Genomic DNA, 11,527 nt, shown 5'->3' on the forward strand with positions numbered 1-11,527 from the left:
AAGGATAATTATAAACTTAGGATTAAATGTTCAGGTTTTTTTTTCAACTTCCAATGAAGAAGCATCTTCACATAAAGTTTGTTTGCTAGTACTAGGCTGTACACAAAAATGTTCAACATTTAGCCGATAACATAACATCTTGTTCAAAATGGGTTCAAAGGTAGCACTACTTTTTCTGTGGTACCTTGTGACTTGGTTGGTGACAGTGCTGTAAACAAAAGTTTACTCTGTTTCTCTGGTAGTAATGTGTGCCAGGATTTCAAATGCTTTATTAAATTGGTTGTGGATTTGGAAGTACCACCCCGTGAAATTTGCGCACTACAATGATTACAAATTGCATATTTGTCATTTTCACTATTGATGCGAAAATGTTCCCAAACTTTAGACATGTTGATACAATATCAGACCATTCGCCACGTAATTTGAAACGACAGTCGACGAACATTCGTTTTACTAACAAACTAGCAAAACACTTGAAAATAGTTTTAGCAAAACAATATTTGTGCCAAATAAATAGCATAATATTATGCGTAACAATTCACAGTAACCTCAATAGCACGACGGTGAATTACTGTTTTCCTTTGCAAGTAATAAACACGAACCTCTGTTGGCGGTATGGCCAGAGAATTCTTTAAAATCGATTGTTGCTTTCATTATACAATTTGTCCCGTACGCAACGAATCAATAATTCGATACGTTTCGACTTGACTTTGTTTTATGGGCACCAAAGATTTTGTGGAGGCCATCATCCTTGAATGGATCACAACTAAAATGGTGACGATACGTGATGTGATCTCGTTTCATAACCGTCACTTTCTTCACAAAAAACAATGGAATTTTTTTAACTGTAAATAAAATTAATTAGTTTTTTACAATTTATTTACGTTTAATACATTAGTGAGGAATAAAGTTCTTCGATTGTGGAGTTTTAATTAGAGGTTAAACATGCCCGGTATCATTGTTTTTATTTATTTTTTATTCGTATAAAATTAATATTTAATAATAATGAGCATTATTATGAATTTTATGCGCATACGGCAGGTAAGATATATTAAAATATGTATGTAAGAAAAGCTCAGACGAAAATATATTACTACTGTATTTGCTTAATTAACTTAACCGATACCTAACCTACCTTGCACTTTTTTAGTGCCCGATACTGAGTACCCAAATTTTTTAATAATCAGTGGTATCGAGGAATTGGCGAATCGAATCGACCCATCCCTAATTTAAAGGACTTAACTTTAATTTGAAATGATTCCTTTGATACTAGGGTTCAATATCAGTCAAATATTTCCTTTTTTTTATTATTATTTTGATAAAAAAAATTCCCGTTTCCCGCGGGAAAATTTTATTTTTCCCGAAAATTTCCCGCAGTATAGAAACCTATTCCCGCACACCCCTACTATGAATGAAAGACTAATACTGAACTATTGTTTCCAGATTTCATATTATTGATTTGTAGCATTGTGGTTAATGCTACACAAGTACCATTGCCTTTGTGCATACCCAAAAATAAAAATTTATGAAAATGAAAAAAGAGCACTATTTTGAATCTATGACCATGTTACTTACTTCAAATCGTGCCATTAATCATTTTCATAGTTACTTTAAAACCTTGCAAATTGAACAGCGTTACTTTTACCACACATATTTTTCATAAGTTAATAAATAATCTGTGATTATGATTTATATATTTCAGTTTTTTTTAATTTTACTCTTTTGCATTTTACTCTATTTTGCAATTTTTCTTGGGATTCCTGTGAAGTTTAAAAACCATAGTTTCACTGTATGTTTAAATTTAATTCATAAAATATTTTACATTCTGGAATATTTTTCATTCCTTAATCTCGGGTCAGATATAAAAACAGGATTGGCATAAGCCTACTTGACTACACTGCTCACCTGCACCGTATTAGCTGTTGTTGCCTTTGAGTGAGCTGGTGCAGTTGTAAGACACTAAACTCACTTTCGGCGGTGCTCTGCTTTGAATCTTGGTCTGACAATCCTGATTTCTTGTCGGAATATCCTGGGATTATAATTTAAGAAGCCCGTGTAGTCAGGGGTGTATTTTTGCTAGTGAGGCAGGATGATAAGTGTGACGCTCACTGGTTGGTACATCTAGCATGGTATTGCCTCTAAGTGCAAGGCACAGTGGAACTATGAGATTTTAGTGTTGCCTGTAACATTTTATGGCGGTGAAATGAAGATAAAGGTTTATTGCAAGACCCTTGATTGCTTTCAAGAATCTCTACTAGGATTTTCATTCCTAAAATTGATTCTGAAAACACTAGTTTGCCATTTTCACTCTTAAAAAATACAGTTTAGAAACGAAATCCGAAAACAGAGTACTCTTAAATGCTTTTCATAAACAGACCCCACTCTAATATCTTGGAGTAGTTTTCAAATTGCGTTGTTGTTTCTGAAGCTCTGCACACCGTATGTGCGCCCGGGTAGACAAGGCCTTAAATGCAGACCATGGTCAGTTCCTTCGACAGCAACATGGACTTATGCTGTTGTGTGTTACCATCTTGAATGACCTCATTGAGTCATCTCTTCTCGGTTCCATGCCTCACAGGGCCTGGGAGGCACTCTTCCATGAGAGGGGGAGGGAGCGAATTTTGGCAATTATCTTTTTCCACGTGGCTTACAAAAGTCACCTCACGTCACAAAAGGGACAAAAAAAGTTAATTTATTTACATGAGCAGGTATCCATTGGAAAGAAAACTAAAGGAATACTTTAATCTTGTACTAGCATTTTATTTTCCTACATGTTGGTTAGTTTAAAAAATAAAAAAAACATATGAATGTTAAATCTACATATGTGATAAATTTTTTTTCTCTATACTATCGCCTACAAAATAAGTTTTATTTTTCTTGTGACCCAAACATAGGAACAAATAAAACTAAATTGTGGCCAGCTGCTTGTAATGTAAACAGACACTGTTACTCTTGATTAGAGACACACATAATTTTTTTTTTTTTTTCTTTAACCAGATGCATCTTCTGAGGGGTATAGAGGTATAGCTAAAGATATTTTGGTCACCTTATTAGTTACTACTGAGATTTTGTTAAAAATTAAGCTACATTGCATAAAAACATTAATGTATAGAAGAGTAAGACTCTACTAAGTACACATAGCTGTTTAAATTGTTTTGCTCATTTGAGCTGTATAGTTTACTTTAAAACAGGAGAGAGAAACAGCCAGGGTATTTTTCATTTGTACTTAATTTTAAGACTGATTGTGTTTGTTAAGTGCTATATAGCAGTTACACATTTAACAATGAAAAAGCAAAATACCTGACAAAATGTTTAGAATTCGCTTAACATCCTGTTTTAAAATTTTTGAAAAGATACTTTGTTACATTTTATATTGTCTAATGTAGCTAAATATTTAAATTTTAAGTTAATATAACTATCACAAAAGTAATTTTTGTGTTTAGAATTTCTGCTTTTTATTTGCTAGCAGTAGTGTGTAAAATGCAGGATGTGCTGATTAAACACTTACACAAGCACTCAAAGTTGTATCAATGAAAATTTCTAATTTTTGATGTGACAACGTCTAATAAATTGATGAACGCCGGCTGCACGCACGAAAAAGTGTCCCGTTGCACACATTGTCCCATTACACTGTGTCCCGTTACACTCATTGTACGCTTGCGCCACATCTATCTCTCTTCCACTCGATTGGAACAACCATCGATTTAACTGTTTCGAGGCACATTAAACTTGAAACACTCCCATTCGTTTCCTACTTTTCCTATCATCGTCCTATCCTTAACAGAATAACACAGATTGGAAGAAGTTAAATAGCAAACATGTATAAAAGTTATAGTTAAAATAATCTCTTCGTTAAAGTAATAAACATATTTGAACTAATGAGTGCAATTAAAAGTATATTTATCAATTAAATTGTAGATTTCATTTCACTCCTTCTTTGTATCCATACAAAATAGTGATAATTCAATAAAAATGATTCAATTTTATTCATAAAAGTATGCAATCATTTCATCAATGTTTTGTTATGACGTTGTCACGTTAAACTATCGTCCGTAAACCGACTTTACAGACAACCAATTTTTTTTTTATGTATCAAAATAATTTTTGGTTTGGTTTTGGGCAACGACTTAAAGATTATTTTCGACATTAAATTGAATTTAAAATATGGTTTTCACCCAACCCTAACAGTTTCAGCATCTAACGTGGTTTCATTTTTGTATTCAGAATGGATTTGTCTTCCGGCTGCAGTTGGCGTATCCTAGTGAAGTTGGGCTTCTGAAGAAGCAAGTGTCGCCCCAAGGCGTGACATCGTATGTTGACACAGAAGAATCTCTAGCTCTGGAGAAAGCCATAGTTCACATGCCTACGCTGACTGCAGCTCTGCACAGGTGAAGAGATTTGTATTGGACGTGTATCAGCATGTGGCATCTCCATGTCCATCTTGCTATGGATGTAATTTAAAGAGGCTTTGGGGACCAGGATCTGATGGATGGTGTTTCCAAATGCATTCATGCGGAGAATCATGAGTAGCCACAGTTGATTTTGCTCTTAGAAGGTTGAGAAAGTAATTATTTCGGACATTTTATTAGCACATAGTGATGATGTGTAAAAGTATCAATCATCCTCACCTTCTCCTTCCCAATTACCTGTACTGTTTTACAAACTACGTATCTCTTTATTTAACCAAATTATAGCAGTTACAATTAATAAGCAGCAAAAAGATTTTATATGAGAACAGTAGTCTTTAACCCTCAATAGTGGCATTAGTTGGAGCAGGAGTGTTGTCGCCGGCCGGACTGTTGAACCAGCTGGTGGCGGGGGAGTTACTGTGTCTTGGGCCTACTTCCTACCAAGCTCTTACCCATGGTTGCTACAGGACTATAAAACCGGGAAAACCAGGAAATGTCAGGGAAATTAAAATGGTCAGGGAAAATTCTACGAATTCTATAAATTTTAAAGTTGCTTATAATTCAAAAAAAGCTTTGTTTTGATGCGCTCGTACTGCTACCGAACGACTCCACTAAAAGGCTGCTGCTTAAGCCACACGGCAACTGCAACTTTTTTTTTACTTGGTCTACGATTGTCCGTTGCAATTGGCTGTTACAACCACCCACCATAACTTATGGCCAATCCAGGCACTCGTTTGTTCACTAGCGAACCCGGCCTTCATTTGTTCGTGTTTTGATCCTTTTTAATTTGCCCTTGAGACTTTGTTGTTCACTAGCAAACCCGGCCTTCATTTGTTCGTGTTTTGATCCTTTTTAATTTGCCCTTGAGACTTTGTGTTTTGTTCCGTTCCATGCAGAGAACTACAGAACGGGCATGGCTTCGTTTATCTTTTGAAGGCTATCTTCACGTGGAATAAGATGAGTGCAAAGTTTATTACGTGAATTTAAAGGCGTTGTTTCAGGTGAAGTTAGTTTTTGATGCGATCATAAGAAAATAAAGTGCAATTTGATAAAGAAGCAACACCAATTGTCATTTTGAAAACTACCAAGCTGATACGAAAACACGTGGCTTTTGTCTGCGGTTATATTTTTGCATTTTTTCTAACTATTTTTTTAATTACTTTTTTTTTCAACCGTTATAATCCGTGAGTTCTGTTGCGTGACACTTACATTGTGTATAAAAAAATATGCATAACTGAACATGTTTTTCCCCAGAATCGTTAGTTAACATTGTAAGAATGTAAGAGTATTGCATGTTGCATGTAATAATGCTGCTATTGTAATTCTCTAAGTAGGCCCGTTATATTGCTAGGTGTGAATTTGTAATAGTTTTTGTATTTGTGTAGTAATATTTTTTTAAAAATTCATAAACAATAATTTTTTAACCTAACCTGAAAATATTAATATGTACTTTTTTTTTAGCTTAGAGATGTCGAAGAAAACTACTTTTAAGGAGAATTGGCTCAAGGAGTCACAGTTTCAGCATATCAAACCCTCTGCTAAAAACATAAATTCTGCGTACTGCACTTTGTGCTACAAAAGTATTCAACTCAGCAATATGAGCCAAAGAGCTCTTACCAGCCATGTCGAAGGAAAAAACACATTCGCAATTCTGCCGTCAAAATAACACAATAAAAAAACCTTATTTTACCTCATGTTGAAATTTTTATATTACATTTAATCATATGCACGTTAATATTTATGGTATGTACTTCATAAGAAAGTCAGGGAATTTTTCCCTTAAATTTCTGGAAAACAGGGAAAAGTAAAGGAATTCTAAAATTCTATTTCTGTAGCAACCATGTTACCCTAGCGACGACAGCTCGTGGAATGTGGAAGGAAGAGCGAGGCCAGGAGGCAAGCGCTATGGCGAGGGTGTCCCTCGGAAGTCAGTTCTGGTCTGTATGGCAAGGCAGCATGAAAGTAACACAAACATGTCATAATTCCTTTAATTGTAACAAAATTAAATGCATTCCTGCATTAATAGTAGGAGTCTACGAGTATTCGAAAAATATTTGATGTTTATGAATAGTGTGATATTGGATCCAACATTTCAAATAGAATAATTTTTTTAATTATTCAATACCAATAGCTACACCAAGGAGAACTCATTCACAACAATTTTAATTTAAAACAGTATTAACATTTATGAAACTACGATGCTTTATTAAGAAATTTGGATTAGTGTTTTGTAACATAATACATACGTTGTTTTTTATGTGTAACAAATAATATTATATTTTGATTAAAAATTTCTAATAATACTGTATTTTTATTAGTGATGGGTCAATTCCGATTCCGGAATTGGTCGGTTCCATAGATTTCACTATAATCTTAGGATTCAGAATACAATGGTTTTGGAATCTAGTGTGACCGATTCTTTCATTGCTTTTGTAAGTTTGCAAAATGCATTTCCTATGCAATGTTAGAAAATATGGAAATTTGACGTATATATAATTCCTAAGCTATTGTAGAACCTCATTTTTACGTAACCGGGATTTGCGAATTTCGGTAATTAACATATTTACAGTGAAAGTCTGTTGTAGCGAATACTGTCTATAACGTAAAGTCCGCTATAACGATAATTGCCATTGGCACCGTCAGTTTTGCATATGCTGCGTAGGATAAAAATTTCGGAAATAACGAATGCAGCGTGGGCTCATTTTCGCTATAGTGATAGATTACACACCTGTAATTTTGTTCTAAAACAATGAGAAAACATCTACAATTTCATTAATAAATGAGAAACAGCTTCGCACAATTTCACGCGTCCGGAAAATGCAACAACGCGCATGATGTGGCCGTCTTGGCAACACCGCACAAGGTGGGGCCCCACAGCGAGCATAGCTTGCCTCGCAGCGACGAAAGCAAGTGTCAACCCACTGCGACAGGGCCCCGCTGCGAGCATTACTTATTTATAGGGCCTGGAAAATTTCTGTGTTTTCAGTATGCAAAAAGCGGTACTTTCAAATTAGAAAAGCGGTGGTTTAAAGTCGGTATTTTCGTTATGCAATGGAAATTTTACCGGTATTTTAAATGTTGACTAAATTTTGCAGTTATTGACTATAATATTTTACATATTTAATAAACAATCCATGTTTACTAGGAATAGACTAATATGCATAATAACAGCCAATTAAATCTAAAACAGTTACACAAAACAGACATTTAAAAAAAATTCATATGTGCAAACTATAGAAAACACAGTGTTAAAGCAGATTACTTTACAATCTTTTATACTTCAAAACATTTCACTTAGTAATTGTAAGTTTACCTTAGAGAGGCTGTGGCGATTATCAGAAAGAACAGTGTTATACAGTAGAACCCTGTTATAATGAATCTGAAGGGAGTAGTTTATATGTTCACTATAGAGGGGAAACTTTATATCTGGGAAAACTTTTATATTGGCAATAATTACTCAAAAGCAAAATCTTAACTACACATAGGCCTAAGACAAGAAAAGAACGAATGAAAATACTCAAAGCAACAGTTTTATGAGCAAATGCAGATATTATTTTTAATGCACTATACATGTAAAAACTTTCTATTAATGGTTTTTCAACATCTGCGTATTTTCCTTTTTTCAGGCGTTTAATAGGTACTCTGTGACGTATTCGCAGCTTGAGAAAGACGATTGTTCAGCTTGTTTAATATTGTACTCAATGTGGATGTTGTAATTCCCAGTTCCTTTGCTATTAACACGTCCGGGAAAGTGGGGTTAAAGTCTACCTTTTCAATAATGTCCAGTTTATCTCGCACAGATATGCCTTATGTTTTTTACCGCGTTTTTCACCATTTTTTATGTACGTATTTCTTATCGAAGCACATTTGCAGCTTAATAACACAAAATTCTTTTTACCGTCAAAAGTAAATAAACGAAAAATAACGAGTCTGGCGCATCAAAGATCACTACATATAATTTAGTATCGCAGTTGCTAAAGCTGGAATGAAATTTTCTCACTTTCTATGGAAAAATTTAGTAGACAGAGTTCTATCTAGTGTTAGTCTTACGAATAGTGGTGCACCGATATGACTTTACCGATTACCGATTTGATTACCGACTATGAGAGCAATAATCAGCAGATACCGATTCAGTTACCGATTATAATGAAGAAATTTTTTTAAGTGTAATAATGCACACAAAATTTTTTATTCCCATGTGAATTTAATAACAAGATTAGGTAAAATTGAGAATACAGTTATAATAACAGTATAAAAATATATAAAATACACTATTAAGTCATTGCAAAGTGTAAATTAAATTAACTTCTATTTATATTTGTTATTGTAAACAACTTGAACTACAGTCTAATAATTGTAATTTACAATGGGTAAGCTTTTGTTGCGAAAAACTAGCATTATTATCGACTATTACATAAGGTTGCATCAAGAAATTACCGTTTAGCAATGTAAACATGCTGCTTTATTTTGTTCACTTGAGTTTATAGAAAAATGTTTCCACACTTCACTTTTTTTCTCCCTACTCGCCATCTCCCTATAATTATATAAAAATGACCAAAAAACCAATTATTCTAGCACATGCGATTTTATTTATGTTGACTGAATATATAAAATTATAAATACTTTTTCACTTTTTACGTCACATACATACAAATAACAAATGGATAATGTTACCAAAGATGCACATAACGAGTTTGTAAAACGCAGTGATAAAAACTAGAAGGTATCGGGACCACGATTTTGAACCGCTACTACGACTCGAAAAGATTGATTGTCATAGAATCTACTGCAACTGTTTGTGGTATTTTGATTGCGTGCCATCTATTTTACGTCTCTGGCTATAGGTAATGTACAAGGCCACTAAACAAAAGACAGAACAAAAGACAAAACGTAAATAAACGTGTAGGAAAAATTTATTTTTTTATTGTTCGAGACAATGAGATTTATTAAACTAAACGAAATATCTGTAATTATGATATGACGGGGTTAGATGAATTTTGTAATATATACAAATCTTACGATATTTTGTCCTAAAATGTGTAACAAAATATTACACGGTAAAAACCTACTTTACGCCGGGACGTAAATAATCGGCAAAGTAATTGTTAAGATAATCGCCGATTACGATTAATCGGTAAGTACCCATAATCGCCGATTACGATTCATCGGTATCTGCATCCGTGCACCACTACTTACGAACCTTACTTGATCAAAATGTCCGAAACTTGAACGATAAAAATGAGACGTAAAAATATTGAATTTGCTGCTATAATGTACATACGTATTTGTGTGGCAGTAATTTATTTTTAATTTTGATAACATATAAATGTACACGCGTTCACCCATTCTTTAACTTTGCAGGGAAAACTATTTTTTATTTTCACCAAACTGATCACCATTTATGGCTACACGTAGCATACCGAGGCCACTCGAATATGACTTGTTTATAATATGAACAGTGGACAATCGAGTAGCGTATTGCGGAGAAAAACTTCAATGTGATCCAGAATAGACGTTTTGTGAAAAAACTGGTAATTATATGAAAATATAGAGATAAATGTGCATTATGTCGGCAAAATTTGTTCGTGGTACGCGGGAAAACGTATCAACATTGACAAAAGTTGTGCGCTATATCCAATAAATTAATACATAACCTCACACCATTTTGCCGGGACTGAGATGGAAATTCACAATAAACGGGAATTCATTATAGGCGGGTTCACTATAAACGGGTTCTACTGTACTTTGAAAAAAACCTTTAGCTGTCTGCATTTGCAAACGGAAGCCAGATAGACTTAAGTGTACCCTTTAAAATTCTGAATGGTTTAAAGACAGTCCCATTAAAACTGACACATTATTTACAGCACTATCTTCCTCTCGCACATGTTTTTTGACAGCAAACTGCAGTTAAGTGTAGCCTTGAAGCAACAAATTTTCATCCAGATGTGAGAGCAAGAAGATCTTCTTGAGTCTTTTTCCAAGTGTTGGTGAAATACTAGCTTGGAAAATCTCTGTTGGATCAAAAACACTGAGCTCTTCGTAAAAGTTTCGTGCTGGATTACTTGCTTTCAGAGACAGTAGCTTGGTTGATGCATGTGAGGATGCTGTAACTAAATCTGATGTGATTTGTGCTTTAAGAATATCTTTCTCACAGGTCATCAAATTTTCTTTTGTTGCTTCACCAAAACTTCCATCTTCAGCTAGTTGTAGGGTTTGCTCAAGTTTGCGAAGTTTGCCATAAAAAACATGAGAGAATGGGTACGAAGACCCTTCCAACAATTTTATAAGGTCAACTAAATCTCTCCCGATTTCTTTAACAAACACAGCTTGGATATTTACAATTTTGATATGATCTTTTGAAGATTGTGGTAAGAACTCAATGCCAGAATTTCTCACTGATTAAAACTTCTTCCATTTTCATGAACTCAACAATGTTAATGAAATAGTCAGCAATGTATGCAACTGATTCATACCAGGATGACCGTGTCAACACTGGAATAGGAAAAAGGGGAGTGTTCTTGCCAGGATACTTCTCATCTAGGAACTGCTTGTAGAGATATTTCCTTTTCCTGGTGTTCAGAAATGATAACTTCACCTTAGATGTTGTATTTTGAAGTTCTGGCAAGTGCTTTTCGAGTACATTCATCACCAAATTTAATTTGTGAGCCCAACACTGAACAACTACAACATGGTCCACCATGATATTTGTGAGTGTACCAAAGCACCTGACCATATACCTGGCAGAATCAGAAGTTAATGCTAAAACATTATCAAAACTTATGTCAAATTTCTTAAGTGTATCAAGAATTGCTTGAGTACAACTCTTTGCATCTGCTGTTTCAAGTTTATGAATATCAGCCACGACAGTTTCAATGGAGTCAGAAGCTTCAATTATCTTAAAAAGAATAACAAATACACAGCTACCTCGTTTGTCGGTAGTCTCGTCACACAACACAGCAACTTGCTTCCCTAAAAGTTTGGCTTTCATGTTTTCCTCCCTCTTAGTTCTAATTGCTGGAAGGTATTTCTCACGCAACACTTTTGTGCATGGAATATCACCTGCTCCTGTAAAAAATTTAAGGGTTGCATGTTATGGCTTACTTTTTTAAAAAATATAT

At 34.3% G+C, this 11,527-nt stretch overlaps 1 protein-coding gene across 2 annotated transcripts in view; it reads left to right on the forward strand.

Annotated features, from left to right (window-relative positions):
- LOC134527140 (nucleolar protein 6) overlaps positions 1-11,527 on the forward strand; it is a 227,698-nt gene that overhangs the window by 121,699 nt on the left and 94,472 nt on the right. For both annotated transcript variants that reach the window (XM_063359531.1, XM_063359532.1), the window contains exon 14: positions 4,225-4,388. In XM_063359531.1, the coding sequence (XP_063215601.1) occupies positions 4,225-4,388 (164 nt within the window). The remainder of the gene's footprint in view (positions 1-4,224; positions 4,389-11,527) is intronic.

This window comes from Bacillus rossius, chromosome 1 (genome assembly GCF_032445375.1).
Source record: "Bacillus rossius redtenbacheri isolate Brsri chromosome 1, Brsri_v3, whole genome shotgun sequence".
Taxonomy (NCBI): Eukaryota; Metazoa; Arthropoda; class Insecta; order Phasmatodea; family Bacillidae; genus Bacillus; species Bacillus rossius.